Source organism: Bufo bufo, chromosome 3, assembly GCF_905171765.1.
Source record: "Bufo bufo chromosome 3, aBufBuf1.1, whole genome shotgun sequence".
Lineage (NCBI taxonomy): Eukaryota > Metazoa > Chordata > Amphibia > Anura > Bufonidae > Bufo > Bufo bufo.
In genome coordinates this window covers 118,961,066-118,986,119 of record NC_053391.1, presented here as the reverse complement: position 1 = coordinate 118,986,119, position 25,054 = coordinate 118,961,066, and the positions used below count along the sequence as shown (strand labels likewise).

General features: G+C 43.9%; 1 protein-coding gene across 2 annotated transcripts in view; it reads left to right on the top strand.

Annotated features, from left to right (window-relative positions):
- Positions 1-25,054, top strand: part of SGSM2 (small G protein signaling modulator 2) — a 385,744-nt gene that overhangs the window by 294,004 nt on the left and 66,686 nt on the right. For both annotated transcript variants that reach the window (XM_040423501.1, XM_040423503.1), the window contains exons 6-9: positions 3,193-3,341; positions 11,208-11,342; positions 19,898-20,022; positions 24,639-24,706. In XM_040423501.1, coding sequence (XP_040279435.1) covers positions 3,193-3,341; positions 11,208-11,342; positions 19,898-20,022; positions 24,639-24,706 — 477 coding nt within the window. The remainder of the gene's footprint in view (positions 1-3,192; positions 3,342-11,207; positions 11,343-19,897; positions 20,023-24,638; positions 24,707-25,054) is intronic.

Below are 25,054 nucleotides of genomic sequence, written 5' to 3'. Positions count from 1 at the left end.
GTTGCACCGTTCCGTGGCCCCGCAAAAAAAATATAACCTGTCCTATTCTTGTCCGTTTTGTGGACAAGAATAGGCATTTCTACAATGGGCCGCCCGTTCCGTTCCGCAAATTTGCGGAAGGCACATGGGCGGCTTCCATTTTTTGCGGATCCGCGGTTTGCGGACCGCAAAAAACGGCTTGGTCGTGTGCATGAGGCCTTAGGGTGCCTCTTAGAAAGAGCAGCTGATCGTCAGGGGTGTTGGACAACCCCTATAATGATAAAAAAAAAAAAAGTGCTCATATCAGTAAATAAAAAATACATTTTATTAGTCCTTCTTAAAATAAGAGTGCTATGACAGTATCCAGCGTTTGACGTGCTCTATACCACGTCTGATATCTAGTTGCACTTTTCCAGCCATACCAGACTACCCACGGGGTGTGTTTGTAATCTGTAACCGTCCGGACACACTGTAGTATATTTTTAACTCAAATTACATTTCAGATTAAGACTTATTTTAGATGCATGTGAGCATTAAAAATGTTTGGATGATTGGTTGGGTGGAAGTTATAGCTCAATGTATACAGGGAGTGCAGAATTATTAGGCAAGTTGTATTTTTGAGGATTAATTTTATTATTGAACAACAACCATGTTCTCAATGAACCCAAAAAACTCATTAATATCAAAGCTGAATATTTTTGGAAGTAGTTTTTAGTTTGTTTTTAGTTTTAGCTATTTTAGGGGGATATCTGTGTGTGCAGGTGACTATTACTGTGCATAATTATTAGGCAACTTAACAAAAAACAAATATATGCCCATTTCAATTATTTATTTTTACCAGTGAAACCAATATAACATCTCAACATTCACAAATATACATTTCTGACATTCAAAAACAAAACAAAAACAAATCAGTGACCAATATAGCCACCTTTCTTTGCAAGGACACTCAAAAGCCTGCCATCCATGGATTCTGTCAGTGTTTTGATCTGTTCACCATCAACATTGCGTGCAGCAGCAACCACAGCCTCCCAGACACTGTTCAGAGAGGTGTACTGTTTTCCCTCCTTGTAAATCTCACATTTGATGATGGACCACAGGTTCTCAATGGGGTTCAGATCAGGTGAACAAGGAGGCCATGTCATTAGATTTTCTTCTTTTATACCCTTTCTTGCCAGCCACGCTGTGGAGTACTTGGACGCGTGTGATGGAGCATTGTCCTGCATGAAAATCATGTTTTTCTTGAAGGATGCAGACTTCTTCCTGTACCACTGCTTCAAGAAGGTGTCTTCCAGAAACTGGCAGTAGGACTGGGAGTTGAGCTTGACTCCATCCTCAACCCGAAAAGGCCCCACAAGCTCATCTTTGATGATACCAGCCCAAACCAGTACTCCACCTCCACCTTGCTGGCGTCTGAGTCGGACTGGAGCTCTCTGCCCTTTACCAATCCAGCCACGGGCCCATCCATCTGGCCCATCAAGACTCACTCTCATTTCATCAGTCCATAAAACCTTAGAAAAATCTGTCTTGAGATATTTCTTGGCCCAGTCTTGACGTTTCAGCTTGTGTGTCTTGTTCAGTGGTGGTCGTCTTTCAGCCTTTCTTACCTTGGCCATGTCTCTGAGTATTGCACACCTTGTGCTTTTGGGCACTCCAGTGATGTTGCAGCTCTGAAATATGGCCAAACTGGTGGCAAGTGGCATCTTGGCAGCTGCACGCTTGACTTTTCTCAGTTCATGGGCAGTTATTTTGCGCCTTGGTTTTTCCACACGCTTCTTGCGACCCTGTTGACTATTTTGAATGAAACGCTTGATTGTTCGATGATCATGCTTCAGAAGCTTTGCAATTTTAAGAGTGCTGCATCCCTCTGCAAGATATCTCACTATTTTTGACTTTTCTGAGCCTGTCAAGTCCTTCTTTTGACCCATTTTGCCAAAGGAAAGGAAGTTGCCTAATAATTATGCACACCTAATATAGGGTGTTGATGTCATTAGACCACACCCCTTCTCATTACAGAGATGCACATCACCTAATATGCTTAATTGGTAGTAGGCTTTCGAGCCTATACAGCTTGGAGTAAGACAACATGCATAAAGAGGATGATGTGGTCAAAATACTCATTTGCCTAATAATTCTGCACGAAGTGTATGAGTTTCATAAGAATAGGGCTTAAATGAGTGTTTGTGAGTTGTCAGGAGTTCAAGGAGAAGGGCTACACATGAGCCGTCAGAGCAGCTTTCTGATGAGACTCAACGTAAAAAGAGCGCAATAGTCAGCAAATACACAGAAACAGGCAGCTGTACAAGGAAACCGGCTGAAAATGTTTAATAAAGGCTAAATTAAATTTTTTTGGTTCCAAAAGTAGAATGCAATAATAAAGAAAAAGTGTCCCCAAAGATGTCTTTAACTTCCTTCGTTATTTGGTCTTTTAGCATTGTGGACAGCTGCGTTTGACTTTCTCAGTCCGACCAGTCACTGCAACCAGAGAGGGAAAGGGGATGAGTGACTTAGAACAGAACACATTATACCGATAGGTGCCGTTTTGTGGGCCTCTTTATTTTAGGCCTTTCAAGGCAACAATAGACCTGTCAATAATTCTACATCTACTATGAATAATGATTAACTTGCAGATATCATCTTCCCCTCACAGCAGCAGTAAACTGATAATGAGCTACTTATCTATAAAGGAGATTGCATCATATGTGTTGGCTGCTGCAGAAAGGAAATGTTTTGTCTTTAATTTGCAATGTCCCTTTAAATAATAAAAATAATATATATTGCGATACATATAATATACGTATAGCTTTGTCATCTGTGAAGAGAAAGGCTGTAAATAATTGGGTCATTTTTGGCACTGATAGCGCCCCCTCTTGGGTCAGTCTGTAGGAGGACTGCACATAAAATACATACATTTGCTCTCCGCTTTTCTTCTCTCGCTTGCTTGTATGACATTGCGGAGCAGATCTACAAGCAGGAAGTACATACACAGCTAATGTTCCTCCCCAGGCTGCATTATCCGAAGGTTGACGGAATGTCATTAAGCATATAGCCATCATTTAAAATGCATAAATGATCATTTGACATTAGCGTGGCATTTCCACTGCCTGCTGCAGTACCTGCCTGCATCTGAAATAGAGAAATACAGCTAAACTAATGTAATTTCCCTAAAGCAGTGAGCTGCAGATGTGATTTTCTTCTTTCTTTGCTTTACAGTGGGTCCTTGTGCATTTGAATACACAAAGCTAAAAACCGCCGACCATTACTGGACCGATCCCTCTGCTGATGAGCTTGTACAGAGGCACAGGATCCATGGAGCTTACACTCGCCAAGACTCCAGTCCTTGCAAGCGGCCAGCTCTTGGTGTATGTAATTAGACTGACTAATATGTAGTATGTATGGAAATGTGACAACCTGTTAAAGCGGTTTTCCGGGCTAAGCAAAGTATAGGTCATCAATATCAGATCGGTAGGGGTCCGACACCCGGCACCCCCCACGGATCAGCTGTCTGAGGAGATGGCGCACGCAGTGTGGATGTGCCATCTCCCTTCTCTCTTCCTGCTCACCGCTGCTGTCTATGGCATAGAAAGCAACAGCGGAGAGGAAGAGAAGGGGGACGGCACGTGTGCACTGTGCGCGCCATCTCCTCATACAGCTGATCCATGGGGGTGCCGGCGGTCGGTCCCCCGCCGATCTGATATTGATGATCTATCCTGTGGATTGGTCATCAATAGTAGAAGCCCGGACACCCCATTAAGAAGGATTGAAAAGTTTACATAGACCTGACCAAATACAAAACCAACCAGTGCTATTCCCTCAGCTGCACTTTCACAGACTGTCTATGGAGTTCTAAATATATTAGTATTAGCCCCAAGGTACCCAGTCTTTTCTTGCTTGTGAATTTTGGTATTTTAGACAATGATTAAAGGGGTTTTCTGAGATATTTCAAGGTTCATCAGTATCTGATCGGTTAAGGTCCGACACCTGGGACCCCTCCTATAAGTTGTTTGATAAGGCAGCGGCACTTGCAGTAGCGCCGCTGCCTTCTCTCAGCTTACCAGGCACAGTGCCGTACATTGTATAGCAGTTGTGCTTGGTTCATTGGTCACAGTCCCTAGGTGCAGCTCAGCCCCATTGAAGTGAAAAAGAGGATAAGTCATCAATTAAAATATCTTGGGGAAAAAAATTGGTAAAGAGGAGCTGTCACCTCTCCCACTATATCTGTTATAGTAACTGCTTGCATTACCCTTGTAATAACTATTCGGGAGCATCTATTCTTATAACTATGTTGTGCCACTTATCTGTTATTCCCACTAGAGGTTTATGAATGAATTGCCAGCAGTGTGCAATAATGGTCCATGTGGGTGTTACCAACTGGGTATGTGTCCCTGCACAGTCTGAAACTGGCAGCACTGATTGGATGAAGTCAACCTGTGCAGGGACACTCCCTAACTGGGAACACCCAGAAGGACCTTCACTGCAAGCTCCTGCCAATTTATTCATAACCTTCGAGTAGGAATAATAGAATTGTTACTACATGGAGAATGCAAGTAGTGGCTAAAACAAAATTGTCATGTCACATTTCTCCCCCTCCATGTCAAATCACCCCCCTATGTCACATCAGCCCTCCATGTCACAATTCTCCCCCTCCATGTCACATTTCCCCCCCTCCATGTCACATTTCTCCCCCTCCTTTTCTACATAATCCCCTCTGTCACATCACCCCCATGTCACATTTCTCCCCCATGTCACATTTCTCCCCCTCCATGTCAGATTTCTCCCCCTCCATGTCACATTTCTCCCCCTCCATGTCACATTTCTCCCCCTCCATGTCCATTTCTCCCTCCATGTCCATTTCCCCCCTCCATGTCACATTTATCCCCCTCCTTTTTACATAATCCCCTTTGTCACATCATCCCCATGTCAGATTTCTCCCCCCATGTCAGATTTCTCCCCCTCCATGTCACATTTCTCCCCCTCAAGGCCTCAATGTCACATTTTTCCCCTCCACGTCAAATCACCTATGTCACATCAACCCTCCATGTCACATTTCTCCCCCTCCATCCATGTCACATGACCCCCTTTGTGTCACATCATGATCACATCATTACCCCCTATTGTGTCACATTTCAGTCCCCCCATGGTACATCATCGGCCCTGGCCCCATCCCCATGTCACAGACTACAGACATTGTCCCCCCTCCCATAATGTCACGGTCACCATCCCCCCCCCTCCATTTATGCCGTACACTCTGGCGCTAGTGCGCTCATCAGTGATCACCTGCCCACCTGTCCTGCTGTTACGGCAATCTGGATGTGTGTGAGTCAGACTCACTGACACAGTCAGCTCCAGTCCCTGCTGCCGCCCGCCGCGCCACTTGCCAGTCACCCCCCCTGGCCTGACCCTGTGACCGTGCTGCCGGGCCCGTGCCGCTCTGTGAGTGAGGGCCGGGGCCACACGGCGCACGCAGGTTGGGGCGGGCGGCAGTGCTGCGGCGCAACTCACAAGTAAGTGATTTAAGAAAAAAAAAAAAGAGGGTTCATTTTTCCACCCTCCCCCAGGGTGCGCCTTAAGGCAGCCGCTTGGTCTGCCTTATGGTAGCGCCGGCCCTGCTTAAGAGCCACTGTTTGGGAAACAGTGGAGTAAAAATGAACGTGGCAGCCTCAATTGTCAGCAGGGTCAACCCTATCAAACCAGGCATGGTGGGGTTCACCCTGCTGATTAGAACAATGCCGGTCTTGTTGAAATTCAGTTGTTCCTTTTCCAAGAAAACATTCTTGCATTTCTTAATGCAAATGGTGGCATCAGTGCATCGGGGGGAAGGGAGGCGGCCGGGGGCGGTGACCCGGGGGGGTGACCCTAACCCCTATAAAAAGCAAGAACTGCCACAAGCTTTAGTGTTCCCCCCGATTCCGCTCTTTTTATTTAAACATATATTTAGAACTCCACGTACAGTATACTATTACTGTCTATGTTTTTTAGTTATAATATTTGGATTCTCAGACATCTGTCACTTGTGTGATAATCATCTCATGACATGAGTGATGGCCTGTGGCAATGAGGTCGAGTTGTGATGTTGGTACATAGATGAGACCAATGTTATAAAGATTAAAAAAGATGCAAGAGCGTTATATCTATAAAACCAAATTCTAGCTGCTGCTGTGCTCGGGCTGAGAGCTGCCTATAGCCAGTGGACTTACAGCAGTCCTCTAGAACAGTTAGGCAGGCAGCTACATAAAATAAGAAAAAATGTCAACATTTTGCAGATGATCAATGGTCCATAGAAGCCAAAACTACTTAGAATAATACACTAGTTTATCATACACGGAGTTACTGTCAGGATATTGCAGCACTTTGGTATTTACATTATGCCTAATAGATTGGGGTTAGTATAGTCATTTTTTATGCGGTAATGTATTTCATGGGCTTGGGTTCTATGTAAATTGAAAATTGAGCTGCGCTGAATGCAATAGTCAGTCTCCATCCTTATAATTCATTATAGACTTCCGTTTAACGTCCGTTTTTTGTGGTCAATATGCTGTTTTGCTGGAATTTTATGCACTGCGGGGATACTGTACATCTCATTGAAATCTGTAGAAAATATAAAACATGCTTGTTTTTGCATTTTTGGGGCATTGTGGAGCTATCCATGGTTATGAAAGAGCTCTGAATTTCCATTCACTCTCATGGAGTAAAAATGAATGTGACAGCCTCAATTGTCAGCAGGGTCAACCCTATCAAACCAGGCATGGTGGGGTTCACCCTGCTGATTAGAACAATGCCGGTCTTGTTACAATTCAGTTGTTCCTTTTCCAAGAAAACATTCTTGCATTTCTTAATGCAAATGGTGGCATCAGTGCATCGGGGGGAAGGGAGGTGGCCGGGGGCAGTGACCCGGGGAGGTGACCCTAACCCCTATAAAAAGCAAGAACTGCCACAAGCTTTAGTGTTCCCCCCGATTCCGCTCTTTTTTTTTGCATTTAAATGGCTTCTTCCATGGTGTACTTTACGTAACGAAGGAGTCAGTCCGATCTCGAAAGAGTATTCTACATCCAGCCCATCTGCATGTTCTCTCTGCAGCAGGGTTGCCAAACAGAATTTTTTCTTTTTTTCTGGACAACTTATCCCCAAATCACAGGCAGCCTGCATTTTTTACGGACAAATTGGAAAACCATAAGGAATGATAAAGATTATAGTAATACAGGTCTAAAGCTCAATATACTGATAGGAACTCATTACCAGCATTTACTGTGAGCTGTGAAATTATGGTAAGTACCGTTAGTCTCATAAAATCACGGACACATCTATTTTTTTTCCACGGACACGGGAAAAAAGTTGTCTATTTTTACGGACTGTCCATAAATTTCTGGATTGTTGGTAACCCTGCTCTGCAGAGCTGCCAGCGATCCCTTTCCTCCTCTTCAGCATCTTCTTCCATATTAGCAGGTCACTGCATCACTTTAGGGTATGCCGTTATTAGCTGATCAGCCTGGGTCCAACCACTGGGAGCCCCACCCATAAAAAGAACAAAGGGGTAGAGTACCTCAGGAAAATTGGTTCAAAATTTAGCAAAATAAGAACTCTCCAGGTGATAGTGGGCAGATTTAGGATACTTTCACACTTGCGGCAGAGTGATCCGGCATGCAGTTCCGTCGCCAACTGCATGCAAGCAAACTGCAAGCAAACGGACAGCATTTGTAGAGGGATCCGGATCCATCTCACAAATGCATTGCAAGAACGGATCCGTCTCTCAGTTTGTCATACGGACAAACGCATCCGTTTCTATTCCCCCCCCCCCCCCCACACATTTTTAAAGGTCTGCGCATGCGCAGACCGGAAGGACAGATACGACATTGCACTAATACATTTCAATGTAAATTAATGCAACTGATCTGGAATTTTGGACGGAGATAATACCGCAGCATGCTGCAGTATTTCCTCTGTCCACGGATCCGCAAAACACGGACACCGGCAATGTGCGTTCCGCATTTTGCGGACCGCACATCGCCGTCACCATAATAGAAAATGCCTAATCTTGTCCGCAATTGCGGACAAGAATAGAACATGTTCTATTTTTTTCGGGAGCCGCGGACCGGAAAATCGGCGGCGCGCTCCTGAAATGCGGATGCGGAGAGCACATAGTGTGCTCTCTGCAACCATTCAGTCCCCATAGAGAATAAATGGGTCCGCACCCGTTCCGCAATTATTACGGATATGTGAATGGAGCCTTAGTCTTTCCTACTTCTTGTAGCTAGGCATTCCATAATGTAACCACACAAAGGGTAGGCAAAACAGACAGTCTTCTATGGTGCTACCGGTGGAGGGGGCACCTATACATTTTTAATTTCTACGGCCAATCTGATTATGTGTTTCAATGCCTGATTATAGTGTATGACCCAGTTGTACATATTATTGACATCATACACACAAACATAAAATGCATGGCCTGCAGAGCCAGATTTGAATGTTACTGGGTTTGCTGGTTTATATCTGTCCTTCAAACAGCTGTAGTACAGATGAGAAAAAATAAAAACAAATAAGAGTGTGTCGGTCAAACAGATTACCTCTTCTGAAAGTTTATCAGTAAGAGGATCATGAATGAAGGGCACGGAAGGGCGCCAGAAATAGAGAAATAGAAGGAATAAAGGTATTCAATATATTTATTTGTGTTATGGAGGATTAGGCAAAGGATGTAGGAGAGAGGGGGATCGTGCAGGCTGCCAGGGTAGGTTGGTGTGAAGTATAGGCACTATCACATTTAGTGAAATAGAAAGCAGGAAAAAATACAACCTTAGCCACCGGAAAAAGAAAGAAGGTGTCCGGCGCCACGCACCCCTAAATGTATAATGTATAATATTATACATTTAGGGGTGCGTGGCGCCGGACACCTTCTTTCTTTTTCCGGTGGCTAAGGTTGTATTTTTTCCTGCTTTCTACTTCAAACAGCTACCACATATTCAAACCCCTGCCTTGGGCACCAGGAGAGGTTGTTCCATTGCTGATAGAGATGCCTGTCCTCTATACACAGCTCATACTACCTACTAGTTAATTTTAGTTAAAAAAAAAAACTTTTATGAAGTCAAATAAATTGCCTATTTCCTGCTGTTCATTTGAATCATGGGCTATGTCGTTTTTTACTCAGTCTAAATTTTTCTGAAGTAATTGAAATGACTGGGAACCTTCGTTTACATCTATAAATAATGTTCAAAGCTAAAAATATGATTTCACATAAAGCAGAAACAAATAGCTCCATCTTCACCGATCCAGCAGCTGCCGCGGCACGCTAACTTCACAAGCCATATGTTCTGACCTATGCTGAAATTTGCCTTTTTTTGAAAAGCAAATACCATTAAGAAAACATTCTTCACAAGTCGAATGAGGCAAGAGTATGAGTCACACAAATGTATTTATGGAGTATAGAAGGGTGAGCGCTGGTATCAGGGATGTATTAGATGTATCATAGAAACAAATGTTCCCTTCTTTTGAGGAATTTGCTAAATATTCTGCCAGTTCTGTGCTGACAGATCTGCTGGCTCTAGGCTCTTTCTTTGTTCACTAGTGTTCAGCAAACAAAATGGTTCTTTAAAGGGGTATTCCAGCACAAGTAGCATGTTGTTCCATGGTCTGCAAATGGTTAAAAAATAAATGATGCTTCACCTCAGCCAGTGATCTTATACTCACCTTGCCGGTCCCCCACCCGCTGCTGGTTCTCCGATGGTGCCTGAGTTCCCCCTGCGCCCCACTTCCTGTTCCTGTTTTCAACACAGCAGGAAACGGTAGAGAATCCCACTCAGCCAATCACTGGTTGAGGCAGCAGATAGTTGTTGTTTTTTTAACCATTTGCAAGCCTTGGAACATTATAAAATAGGTTCAGACACGCTGATATCAGCGGTGTGTCACTCATGAGCTAAAAGTAAGTGGTTGCCAAGAACCAGCATCACAATCATTGCAACCCAGGCCTTGAAAAGTGACAGTTATTCATAATCTCCTGCTCTCTCCACCCATCTGCTGATGACTGATAGTTCTCTTCTAGGGAGAAAATTAAGGAGAAGACTTTCAATCATTAGCAGATGGGTGGGGAGTTTTAGCAAATGGTTGGCTTATAGATACTGTACCAATGCAGAATGTGAACACCAGATGACTGCCCAAGCGGTAAGGCCCAAGCCAAATATACACTGACAGAAAGTAAAGTAAAATAGGTCAACTGAATGTGACTGAGATGATACAATTGACAAAGTATAAACTGCTAGTGATGCTTGGTCAATGATCACACTACCAAGGTGGTGCACCCTTTATTTTGAGTACTTCAGCCATCATTAGTATCAAGGCAGAACCTGTTTTAATCACTGAACACAGTTGTGTGGCATTGGTGGCCGCATTAGAGTTTGCAGGATGGCTGGAGAGCACCCTATGCTATCATGCATAGTGCGGAGACACACAGAACCAACACCAAGTGTCATGGCGAGGGGTGCTATTAGCTACCACGGCCATTCCCATCTGGTATTCATGTAGGGAACATTGACCAGCCTTCAGTATGTCCAGGATATTGTAGAACTAGTCCTACTGCCTTTTTTGACTCAGTTAGTCGACATGGGGTTGCCACATGATAGCGCCCACCGACACACTGTACGCACTACACAACATGCTCTTCAGGGTAACCAGCATCTCCCCTGGCCAACACAAGCGCCAGATCTCTTCCCCATTAAGAATGTCTGGAACTGTATGGGCCGATGGATCTCCAATGCACAGCAGCTAACAACCACCTTGGCTGAACTTCAGGTCCAGGTTGAAAGGGCTTGGAATGACATACCATAGTAGAATATACAGCATCTGTATGATCATTACCATACCTGTATGGCAGCAAGGGGGGAGGACACCCAGTATTAATGTGTTTCAACATACACCCTGCTGCAGAACCCAAAATAAAGAGTGCACCACCTTGGTTGTGGTATTACTGTATTGACCAAGCACCACTAGCAGTCTCAGCTTAGCTGCATTGTTTGTTATTTTACTTTCCAGTAGTGTAGTATGTGCAAGGTAATTTGGATAGGAAATCTCTGGGGTTCCATAAATATTCCAGCAAATTACTACAGAAAGGTATCTTGTGTAGGACAATAAAGACCCAGCAATGTAATGATTTTTTCCCTCCATTATTTGTTACTGTGTTTTGTAAAAATGATCAGAAAAAAAAGTTAAGAACAATATTGATTTTTTTTCTTGTTTTTCAACAGATCAAAAAGCGCCATTCCAGTGGTAGTATGTCAGAAGATAAGTTTGCAGCCTCTGCTAGAGAATACGTTGAGTCACTTCACCAAAACTCCAGAATACATCTTCTCTATGGAAAAAACAATGTCCTAGTCCAACCAGTATGTGATTATTTAATTGCTTTACTAATCTCACAGTATATGGGCTTCTTGATTTTCAGTTTCCAATTTGACAGCGAGATGCTGGCCAAAGACCACCACATTCATGTCTGTCCAGAAAAGCCCTCACTGTCTCCACCAGTAATTCAGAGACATAGGCTCTTACTGGTTTTGATGTTAAACCAGTTTAACTAACTGAAACGCACTTGCTGCACACGCAGTGATGGCTTAGCAGTTTACCTCACTTTCACTCGCTTGTGATGTCATGAAGAGTGACCACCGTTTCCTTGATTGAACCACATTTATGATGTCACAGAAGCTTGTCAGACTTCAGTTGCTATATGTATATATGTGATGTCACAGCAGTTTCCTGAGAGAAACAGAGTTTTGATTTCACAGTAGCTTACCTGACTGAAATCCGTTTGTGATGTCAATGGAGCTTCTTAACTGACGTGATGTCTCAGCAGCTTGTAAGGCAAAAGCATGGTGGTTATGCCACAGCAGCTTACCTCACTGAAATCCACTGATGATGTCACAGTATATTTCATGATTGACACACGTAATGTCACAGCATTTAAGTGACAGAAACACAGTTATGATGTCACAGTAGCTTACTGTTTTCATTTGAATTCAAATGATTTGAGAATTAATAAGTTTATGCAGGCTAAGTGAATAAATATACTTACTAAGTGTGATTAAATATAAGATAACAGAGACAAATCACATACAGTATAATAATAAATAAACATCACTAGCTTAAATATGCAATATGAGGAAGGGATCCGTTCGGCCATGCTATTACACATCGCTGCGTACCACATTATAACACATGACTGTCACAGATAGTGAGGGAAGGGAAGCAAACAAAACACAACAAAATTACACAAAACAGCAGGCTAGGCCCCCACAGCTAGTAAAAAGGGAAAGGTCGCCACCTGATAGTCCCTGAGCCTTTCCCTGGCTGCTACCAACATGAACAAATATCGATGGTAGAAGTGTTCATGCACTCGAACCTAAGCCCTGCTGCAACTGATAAAAACCCTCAGCTAGGGAGCAGGAGAAAAGACAACCGGTTCCTTGCACCAGATGAAGGAACCTGTGTCTACCTAAGGCCTAGCCCGTACAAACAACAGAAAGGAAGGAAGGAGGACTTATCTGAAGACAAACTGGGAGCAGGAGATCCACAAAACACCAGCAGCGAACTCCAGGATAAACTATAAACCGCAAGGGCTATAGTGAGAGGCAGGTATAAATAGCATCACTAACAAACTAATCAGCAGAACCTGTGAGAGTTGGGATCCTGCCCAAAGCCACAACAAAGGAATTTGTCAGATAGAATCACGTACAGCAAGTCTGACAGATCTTCTCATATCACTCACAGGACAGGGTGTGATAGTACCCCCCCCCCCCCCCTCTACGGGTGACCTCCGGGCACCCAGGACCAACTTTATCCGGGTGTGCCCTGTGAAAGGTATTCACAAGGTGGCTAGCATTGACATCGGAAGCCGGAACCCACATTCTTTCCTCAGGACCGTATCCCCTCCAATGCACCAGGTACTGAAGGGAACCCCGAAGAACCCACAAGTTGAGTATTCTGGAGATCTACCAAGACAGGAGGAGGAGGAGGCAAAGGGGATGGTTCAGCAGGTTCAACATACTGCTTCAACAAGGACCTGTGAAACACATTATGGATCTTCCAGGCCTGTGGAAGTTCCAGACGAAACGCCACCGGATTAAACATGGCCGAGATTTTGTAAGGCCCAATAAATCTTGGGCCCAACTTCCAAGAGGGTACTTTCAACTTAATGTTCTTAGTGGACAACCACACCAAATCACCCACACACAGGTCCGGACCAGTCATACATCTCTTGTCAGCCATCCGTTTATATCTTTCGCCCATCTTTTTCAAATTAACCTGAATCTTCCGCCAGATAGAAGACAACGAAGAAGAGAATCTCTCCTCTTCAGGTATACCAGAAGATTCAGTCCCAGAAAAAGTACCAAACTGAGGGTGAAAACCATATGCGCCAAAAAATGGTGACTTATCAGTTTACTCCTGTCTACAGTTATTCAAGGTAAACTCAGCCAAGGAGAAAAACGAAGACCATTCTTCCTGATTCTCAGCGACAAAACACCTCAAATAAGTTTCCAGGTTCTTGTTAGTGCGCTCAGTTTGTCCATTCGACTGAGGATGGAAAGCCGAAGAGAAAGACAACTGAATACCCAGACGAGTACAAAACGCCTTCCAAAACCTGGAAACAAATTGTGTCCCCCTATACGACAACACATCAGAGGGGATGCCGTGTAATTTCACGATGTTATCAATAAACACCTGAGCGAGAGTTTTAGCATTGGGCAAACCTGATAATGGTACAAAGTGAGCCATCTTACTGAAGCGGTCCACCACCACCAAAATCACAGCTTTCCCAGAGGAACTTGGTAAATCAGTGATAAAGTCCATGGACAAATGCGTCCAAGGACGAGATGGAATGGACAACGGAAGAAGAGATCCTGATGGCCGAGTGTGAGCTACCTTAGGGCGTGCACAGGTCTCACAAGCTGCTACATAGCCCTCAACACATTTACGCAAACCTAGCCACCAGAATCTCCGGGAAATAAGATCCACCGTGGATCTACTCCCAGGGTCTCCCGCAAGGACAGTATCATGATGTTCCTTGAACACCTTGTGTCGCAGTTCTGAAGGAACAAACAACTTCCCTTTAGGACAGGAATCAGGTGCCTCACCTTGAGCCCCAAACACTTCCGCCTGCAGCTCGGGATAAAGAGCGGATATCACCACCCCATCAGCCAAAATCGGAGCGGGATCCTCCGAATCCCCCCCCCCCCAGGAAAGCTGTGTGACAAAGCATACGCTTTTATGTTTTTGATCCCAGGACGATAAGTGACCACAAAATTAAACCTGGTAAAGAACAATGACCATCTGGCCTGCCTAGAGTTCAGACGCTTAGCTGATTGCAGGTAAGCCAGATTCTTATGGTCAGTAATTACCGTAATCGAATGAATCGCTCCTTCTAGCCAATGACGCCATTCCTCAAAGGCCGATTTGATGGCCAACAACTCTCTATTCCCAACAACTTAGTGGATACCCCAGAAATAGATGCGCCGAGACATACAAAAATCACTCCAATTACTGATTTGTCTAGTTTGCCAGTCAATGGTCGGATTATGTTTGGTCAACCACGGTAAACCCAGAACCAGCGGAGCAGGCAAACCTTTAAGAACAAAACAAGAAATAGATTCAACATGAGAATCACCCACCCTCAAATGAATATCCTGCTCAATATGAATAAAACTTTTTTGCCAGAGAGGAGCGGAATCTATAGCAAACACTGATATCTCTTTGCTTAATGCACTAGTTCTAAAACCATGACTGAACAAATTGATAATCAACAAGATTAACCACTGCGCCACTATCAACAAATACTTCTAATTCGATATTTTAAGAGTCTAGTGCCACCATGGCAGGCAGGGGGAATCACGTACTGCAGGTAGAATACACATATACCTGTTCTGACTCCTCATTCACGCTACAAACAGTAAGGGAACTTGTTTTTTTGAAAGCACCCTCCTTTTGTTTTTTGATACCATTATGAGGCTTAAAGGGAACCTGTCACCGGGATTTTGTGTATAGAGCTGAGGACATGGGTTGCTAGATGGCCGCTAGCACATCCGCAATACCCAGTCCCCATAGCGCTGTGTGCTTTTATTGTATAAAAAAAACGATTTGATACATATGCAAATGAACCTGAGATGAGTCCTGTCCCTGACTCATCTCAGGGACAGGACTCATCTCAGGTTCATTTGCATATGTATCAAATCGGTTTTTTTACACAATAAAAGCACACAGAGCTATGGGGACTGGGTATTGCGGATGTGCTAGCGGCCATCTAGCAACCCATGTCCTCAGCTCTATACACAAAATCCCGGTGACAGGTTCCCTTTAATAAAAGGACACATATTAACGAAATGTCCTTCTTTACCACAGAAATAACACAGTCTTCTCTGCACTCTAGAGTTCCTATTACCAAGGCAAGAAGAGACCTGACCTAACTGCATAGGTTCCTCTCCAGTCCCAGGTTCAAGTGTCACTGTACCCAGAGTGACAGGAGGGACCGGTTCCCCAAATGACAGTGCCTCCTGGCTGAGGTGAACCCTGCACCTCTCCCTCAGGCGTCTATCAATCCTTACAGCTAGAGCCATAGCAGCCTCCAAGGAATCAGGATTTTCATGAAATGCAAGGGCGTCTTTTAGTTTCTCAGATAGCCCGTGACAGAACTGACTACGGAGTGCAGGGTCATTCCACCCCGAGTCAGTCGCCCATCTTCTAAAATCAGCACAATATGACTCAGCCGTATGTTCCCCCTGACAAAAGCTAGGCAGCTTAGATTCGGCCAGAGAGACGCGGTTCGGGTCATTATAAATCAGGCTCAGGGCTCTGAAAAACTCGTCCACCAATCAGAGGAACTGCGAACCAATCGGCAGAGAAAAAGCCCAGGACTGAGCATCACCATTCAGCAGAGAAATGATAATTCCCACTCTTTGATTTTCGTCTCCAGATGAAATCGGACGCAGACGAAAATATAATTTACAAGACTCCCTGAACCGAATAAAGTTATCACTTCCCCCGGAAAACCTATCTGGGAGAGCGACCTTTGGTTCAAAGCTGACCTGGTTCCCACCAGCGGCACCAGACGCCGGAAGAACGTAACCAGGCAATGCGGACAATTAAGACAATGTAGCCTGATAAAAGTGACAGGCAAAAATTAACTAAAAGACTACGAAAGACTATGAGGAAGCAAAAAGAGCTACTTTAAACTACGTAAGCCTGATAAACGTGACAGGCAAATATCAGTTTAACAACGTGATCCTGAAGAACGTGGCGGGTAAAGGAATGCTTTTCCGCAACGTAACTGAAATTTTTTTTGTTTTGTTTTTATATATATAAATTGCGCGTGTGTGCATCATGACCTGGAGAGTATAAACAAAATGACAAAATGTTCTGAAATATTGAGTGGTAGGAACTTTCAATTGGTTGCTAGGGATGATTGCTAAGCTCATACGGAGATATCGCTGCCTACTCCAGAAAAACTATGTTCTGAATATTCGCAAAAAAAAAACAACATGCCGAGACACGTGACCCACCTGCGTGGTCCAGATGATGGTGCCTACAGCCTACATTTATTGTATCTGTTGCCCTCATGCCCTTGCCGAGTGACCTGAACCTCCTGTCGCACTAAATGCACGGTGCCCTGAACACTGACCAATGACCAACACCCCAGGGTGTACAAGAAATAGGGCAAATCAATACTTACATCCTACCTAGAATGAACTTCCAAGTGGAGTCCCCACTAATATATGTGTGTAACCAGAGTTATACACCTCAGCCCCACCACCGCTGTGCATCATGCATGTCCTGAGATGTGTCTCTGAGATCACTACTCAGGAATGTAGTCTTATCAGCACAATGGGGGATGGGTACTACATTATAAATAATTACAAGGAATATCCTTACACAGAATACTAAAAGTAATATAAAAGAGAAAAAATAAAAGGGGACAGAACCAATCGGTACTTAAAATACCCTTACAATACACTTACGCTGAAACCCATATAACTGTTACAGATGCTTTGATGACTGATCCTCCCATGTGATATCACAGCAAGCTGCATGAGTGACACACAGTTCTGACATCACAGCAGATGACTCTGCTTACCTGCCAGTTGTTCAGTCACAGGACCTTGCCTGACTCAAAGCCCCTTGTGATGTCACAAAAGTTTACCTGACTAAAACCCACTTGTGATGTCACAGCAGCTTACCTGACTGAAACTCCCCTGTGATCTCACAGCAGCTCACCTACCCAAAACCCACTTGTGATGTCACAGCAGCTTAACTGACTGAAAATCCCTTGTGATGTCACAGTAACTTACTTGACTGAAAGCCTCTTTTGATGTCACAACAGTTTACCTGACTAAAACCCATTTGTGATGTCATAGTAACATACCTGACAGAACCCCTCTTGTGATGTCACAGCCGTTTATGCGTGTCGGGCCCATCTACCAACGTCAAGGTGACTTCTGCAAATGGGTACCTAAATACTAACCAAACTGCTTCTCCTGTGCCTAATTTAAGCCTACAATGTTCAAGCCGGTGTAGGAAACAGCTATATTTATACTTTGCTCAGAAGCCTTGGTAGATGGGAGGAGTGCTTTTATAAAAAGAGGCAACTACCCTCCAAATACATTGCAAGGATATTTTGTAGTACAGTAACTTACTTGACTGAAAGCCCCTTGTGATGTCACAGCAGCTTACCCGAAAACCCCCTTGTGATGTCACAGCAGTTTAACAGATGGAAACCCTCTCGTGATGACACATACACATAACTGTTTGAAACTCACTTGTTATGTCAGCAAGCTTACCCTACAGAAAAACATTTGTAATGTCACAACTTCCTACCAGACTGTATCTCAGTAGCTTAGCCATGGGCGTACACCTACCACAGTCATGTCAGTAGGATGCTAGCCATAGACATCCTCATTCATTGCATCCAGAATACCCTCACTGCTGTACCAGTCAACCAGTAATTGTGAAACATGTATGGAAATGAACAAAGTCCCTTACATGTGATTTAAAAGGAGAGAGCACTAGTATTTTTTTAAAGTGGTACTGGCCCCCGCTTTTGTCTGAAGGCCTAAGTACAGCTGCCAAGTTTGCACATGTAGTATGACAACCTGTAGTCACTGTGAGGGTCATTTATCATTTAAGGTTGTTTTTATCTCAGGTTTAAGTCTGACTTTGCTTTGTGTGCCACATTAATAATATATGTAGAGTGAGTGTAATGTGGTTTACATGTTTAGGTGCAGGGGCGTTGCTAGAGTCTGAAGAGATCCGGGGCACGAGCCCACGTGAAGCCACATCCTCATCACCACCGGGGGGGCCCTTCACAGTAGTTATTAACCCCTTTCAGCAGTCCCCCCTTCAGTGAATGGGGGACTGCTGAATGGGGTTAATAACTTCTGTGAAGGGCCTAGCCATCTGGGCAACCCCATAGATCATCCATAACAGTGTCATCCACAGATCCCCCATAAGTGTCATCCACAGATCCCCCATAAGTGTCATCCACAGATCCCCCATAAGTGTCATCCACGGATCCCCCATAAGTGTCATCCACAGATCCCCCATAAATGTCATCCACAGATCCCCCATAAGTGTCATCCACAGATCCCCCATAAGTGTCATCCACAGATCCCCCATAAGTGTCATCCACAGATCCCCCATAAGTGTCATCCACAGATCCCCCATAAGTGTCATCCACAGATCCCCCATAAGTGTCATCCACAGATCCCCCATAAGTGTCATCCACAGATCCCCCATAAGTGTCATCCACAGATCCCCCATAACTATCATCCACAAATCCCCATAAGTGTCATCCACAGATCCCCATCAGTGTCATCCACAGATCCCCATCAGTGTCATCCACAGATCCCCATCAGTGTCATCCACAGATCCCCATCAGTGTCATCCACAGATCCCCCCTAAATGTCATCCACAGATCCCTCCTAAATGTCATCCACAGATCCCCCATAAGTCATCCACAGATCCCCCATACGTCATCCACAGATCCCCATAAGTATCATCCACAGATCCCCCATAAGTGTCATCCACAGATCCCCCATAAATGTCATCCACAGATCCCCCATAAGTGTCATCCACCACAGATCCCCATAAATGTCATCCACAGATCCCCCTAAGTGTCATCCACAGATCACCCTAAGTGTCATCCACCACAGATCCCCATAAATGTCATCCACAGATCCCCCATAAGTGTCATCCACAGATCCCCCATAAATGTCATCCACAGATCCCCCTAAGTGTCATCCACAGATCCCCTCCCCGCCCAGCGCCGCCTCCTAGCTAATTTATTAACTTCACTTGCCTCTGTGTAATCTCGCACAGGCGCACTGGCAGAGGCATCGTCGAACGAGGTGCACTGAAAGACGGCGCATGCGCACTTCGCTCGATGATGCCTCTGCAAGTGCGCCTGTGCGAGATTACACAGAGGCAAGTGAAATAAATAAATTAGCTAGGAGGCGGAGCCGCGGGCCAACGCCGACCCTGCATTCGGGGCACTGGACAAAACATCCGGGGCTCCAGCCCCGGATGTTTTGACCTTACGACGCCCCTGTTTAGGTGTAAAAGTACACCAGGGGTTTGCCTGATGTGGGTTGCAACTTTTTTGCGACTTTTGCAAAAGTGGCACATAGTAAATGAGCCATAATACAGGTCTAACCTCACTTTTAGCTCTTAAACATAGACCACTGTGAAAAGTGGCGAGGATCACAAAATGTCACAAAAATGTCACTGTTGCTATGGAAATGTTGCAGTTGCCATGACCTTGTCACTTTTTTACACCACAAAACTGACATATCTGATTTCATAAATTACCCCCTGTGTGTGTATCTATCTATCTATCTATTTATCTATTACTGAATTCAGGTTTTATTTTGTTATTTAACTTACATTTGACATCTCTGGTTAGAAAGAAGATATGGAAGCTATTCCTGGATATCTGTCTCTGCACCAGAGTGGCGAAAACTTAACATTAAAGTGGACGCCAAACCAGTTGTTAAATGGAACATTAGGAGACTCCGAACTTGAAAAAAGGTGATGTTTTTATTCTTCATAGTACTCGTCTTTGTTCCCATTAAATCACATCATATCTTCTGAGCCCAGGGTCCATTTGAAATAGCTGCAGTCACTTACACCCCCCACTCCCTCTTTCTGATAAAATAAAAATTGCAAAGGGTTTTATAGTCAAAATGTCTTGATAAACTTGGGAATTCATTTTTCCTTCGATGATAGCAATCCGTCCAGGCCCTGACGCAGCAAAGCAGCCCCAAACCATGATGCCCCCACCACCATACTTCACAGTTGGGATGAGGTTTTGATGTTGGTGTGCTGTGCCTCTTTTTCTCCACACATAGTGTTGTGTGTTTCTTCCAAACAACTCAACTTTGGTTTCATCTGTCCACAGAATATTTTGCCAGTACTGCTGTGGAACATCCAGGTGCTCTTGTGCAAACTGTAAACGTGCAGCAATGTTTTTTTTGGACAGCAGTGGCTTCCTCTGTGGTATCCTCCCATGAAATTCATTCTTGTTTAGTGTTTTACGTATCGTAGATTCGCTAACAGGGATGTTAGAATATGCCAGATACTTTTGTAAGTCTTTAGCTGACACTCTAGGATTCTTCCTCACCTTATTGAGCAGTCTGAACTTTCTCCATTTATAGACAATTTGTCTTATCGTGGACTGATGAACAGCAAGGCTTTTGGAGATACTTTTAGAACCCTTTTCAGCTTTATGCAAGTCAACAATTCTTAATCGTAGGTCTTCTGAGAGCTCTTTTGTGTGAGGCATCATTCACATCAGGCAATGCTTCTTGTGAAAAGCAAACCCAGAACTGGTGCGTGTTTTTTATAGGACAGGGCAGCTGTAACCAACACCTCCAATCTCATCTCATTGATTGGACTCCAGTTGGCTGACACCTCACTCCAATTAGCTCTTGGAGATGTCATTAGTCTAGGGGTTCACATACTTTTTCCACCTGCACTGTGAATGTTTACATGGTGTGTTCAATAAAAACATGGTAACATTTAATTATTTGTGTGTTATTCGTTTAAGCAGACTGTGATTGTCTATTGTTGTGACTTAGATGAAGATCAGATCACATTTTATGACCGATTTGTGCAGAAATCCATATCATTCCAAAGGTTCACATACTTTTTCTTGCAACTGTATATACACTGAACAAAAATATAAACGCAACACTTTTGGTTTTGCTCCTATTTTGCATGAGCTGAACTCGAAGATCTGAAACATTTTCTACATACACAAAAGACCCATTACTCTCAAATATTGTTCACAAACCTGTGCAATATTCATGCTGTCTAATCAACACCTTGATATGCCACACCTGTGAGGTGGGATGGATTATCTCGGCAAAGGAGAAGTGCTCACTAAGGCTGGGTTCACACTTGAGCGTTTTACAGCGCGTTCAAACGCACTGTAAAACGCTCAACACATGAAAACCAATGCTTCCCTACGGCCCTGGTTCTCACTTGAGCGTTTTACAGCGCGTTTGAACGCGCTGAAAAACGCCCTACGCTCAAACAAGTTCTTGAGCTTCTTTGGGGCGTTTTGTCGCGCGTTTGCAGCCATAGGACACTGCTGTTAATCACACAAACGCGCGTAATACGCGCGTTGACTATGGACAAAAACGCGCGACACAAACGCGCGTTAAACGCGCATATCAAATATGCTCAGGTCTGAACCCAGCCTAACACAGATTTAGACAGATTTGTGAACAATATTCGAGAGTAATGGGCCTTTTGTGTATGTAGAAAAATGTTTCAGATCTTTGAGTTCAGCTCATGCAAGATGGGAGCAAAACCGAAAGTGTTGTGTTTATATTTCTGTTCAGTGTATATATATATATATATATATATATATATATATATGTACACACATATATATACTACCAATGACAACATCTGCATGTACTTTTTATGGGGGGAACAATTCTAAGTTTTGTTATGGGGCCCCATGATTTCTATGAACACCCCTGTTATTAGCCCCTGGGTGTAACGTGGAAGTAGCTCCAGAGCCAGAACTACAGAACTCGTCCATTGTATGTACAAATTTTGTAGTTCTGGCTCTAGAGCAACTGTAGAACTGCCGTATCCCCAATCAGATATTGAAGGCCTATATAAAACACAACAGATATATTTGCTGTGTCCAAAAACATTTGCCTAGTTGCACATATTTCCAAATGTCTTTTGTTTGTTCTGTGCAAGCTGATTCCAATAGCAGCACAGGACTAGGATATTTTGCTCAAACATTAGGAGGGAAGAGATCTCTTCCTCAAAAATTAAAGGGTTTTTCCAATCTTATAAAGTGATGGCAAGCACAACTTGGTTCTCAGGATTGGTGGGAATTCAGAGGTCGGACCCACCCCAGTCATAAAGTGAATGCTAGAATATGCCATTATTTTTAGTCTTAGTGACTTAATATGAACAGTGAAATAATTGGCTTTGTTATACAGTGTATCTATTATCATAAGTTTTGGGTAGAGCGAACATCAAATGCTTAGTTCATACTTAAACAGTATTAGTGGAATTAGAGGCACTGGTGCATTCGGCAGCTATATTTTTGTGTGGGTGAGCACAATGTCCTCAGAAAGATGAATAAACCCAGATCAAAAATGCATGTGTTTTTTAAGCATTTTGCGGCACTACTGTACACCTCTTTATGTAGATGCAGTACCCCAATGCTGGCTTACTGTAAATGGTTAACTGATGTAATGTTATATTGCTATAAATGTTGTGATTTGTAATACTTATGTACTGAATAGCATTGTATAGAAAACTACTGGTTAAAAGTTTGGCTAATTCTGTTAGGTTTCCAGGATATGGACCTGGGTCTGCCCCCTGGTTAGGTATTTGAGTCTTAGTGGTGCTACAGTGAAGACCTAAATGTACATGCTCCTCAGGGTTTGCCTCAAGTTCAGAGAACCTTCATGTCTACAACTTCTACAGCTGAGGAAACTATTCTATCATCACAAATGCTCCAGAGAGAAGTAAATTAGAAGGCCAGATTTTACAAGTCAGTCAGCAAGGTATTATGCACATTTATGGCAGAGAGACCTTACTGCAGTGAGAGAAAATATTACTAATACACCCTTCCACACTACAAGATGGTTTGGCCAACCGTATCTTAAATTTGCCCCGTTCAAGCCCGGGACCTACAGAAACTGTTAACCAGAACCTCATTGTCTACCTACGCTCCTGTTCAGAGGCTTTAGAGAGCCAGAGAGAAGGAGTACTACAACCTCCATCATTGCTGCTGTTTATACGCTGCAATGTGTAAGGGGTGGTATTGTAGAAGGATTGCACTGTGTTATGTTACTGCTGAATGTACTATAACTCCTATTCTACATTTTAGTGAAGAGAGACTTATTTCCACCACTTCTACCCTTGCCTTGCCCCCAGACAAATACCTAACACCAAGGGCACCCCAGCCACCACCATCCAGAAGCCCAAACTTCAGGGAGTGCCCCGAGGGAAGAAAGGTTGTGCTCCTCCTGTCACTGCATGGCCCTAGGGAGCCATTACCACTACTCCCTTCCTCCACTCACTCCTCCTGGGCAGCTGAATAGGCATGCATTGATTTTCTCCTTTCTAGGGGAGACTACCTCTGTAATATGGGAGGTAGTATAGCCACCGGGGAACATTACATAATGTTTTGCCACTGTACAGACTCCATGCATACATAGATAAAGAATATCATCTGGGCTTTCATCAGAATCATGGTGAACCTCCGCTGCCGTACTAGCTTCTTAGAGACAGTCAGAAGACCTACACACAATTTCCAATCGATAAAGCCGAGGGAAAAATGTTAACTTGGCATTTTATTTTTGTAAATTGGGTTAAAGAACCCTCATAGCTTAAAGCACAATGAACAAAACAATTGTAATGTCATTACTTAGTCCTTTTAACATCACCTTGATTAATGGCCACCTTGAGATCATTTATACAGATTTACCTTTGGTTACTTTGCAGACATGAACAAATTGTGGATGCAAAGAACATAAATGACTATGTAGTCATAACCACAAAACCTCCCTCCATCTTTAAGGGGTTTTCTCACCTCAGACATGAGTGGCATATCGCTAGGATATGCCACCAAAGATGGGACCCACACCTATCTCTAGAACGAGACCCCTGAAGTGAACAGAGAAACAGCTGCACATGCACAGCTGCCCTCCAGTCTTTTCTATGGGAGTTCTGAAAATAGCCGAGTGCTGGCAGTGGAATGGATGAGTGGGCCCAGAGAATGCCACAAAATGGATGACTTAGCACAGGTCACCAATATCAGAGCGGTGGGGTCCAACTCATGGCACCCTCTGCTGATCAGCCATTGGAAGGGGTAGCGGCGCTTGTGTGAGTGCTACTACCTCTTGAAAATGACCTGTGCGTTCTCTCACCTGTAGAGGTGGCGTGGTGTAATTACAACTCCTCTACATAGGAGGAATTAGGCAATAGCGCTCACACAAGCTCCGCTACCCCTTTAAACAGTTGATTGGCAGGGTTACTGGGAGTTGGATGCCGCCAATCTGATATTGATGGCCTATGCTGAAGATGGATCATCGATATTAACCCATTGCACAACCTGTTAAATGTATCGGCTCTACCAACTTTTTCTTCTTTTCTTCTTCCTGCAGTGTATTCTGGGACTATGCCCTGATAGTGCCAATAAGTCAGATAGTCTGTATCCATTGTCACCATCGGCGTAAGTATAAGCATTACACCATGGCATTAACTTACATTAATACATGTGACTAGACAACTCAGCTACCATCATCTGTATCATCATAAGCAGGCTCGGACTGGCCCACAGGGGTACAGGGGAATCCCCCGGTGGGCCCTTGAGCAAGGTGGGCCCCTAGTCTCCCACCCCCTACACAAGTGGCACATAACACAGTAGACTTACTGCACTACATACATATATTCAATGTACAGCACCTCAACCAGTCTATGTTCATATAAAAAGCTTGTTAAATTATTTATTATTTTTGAATGTATCCATATGGTGGGCCCCCAAAATAAATTTTACTGGTGGGCCCTAGGTACCCCTGTC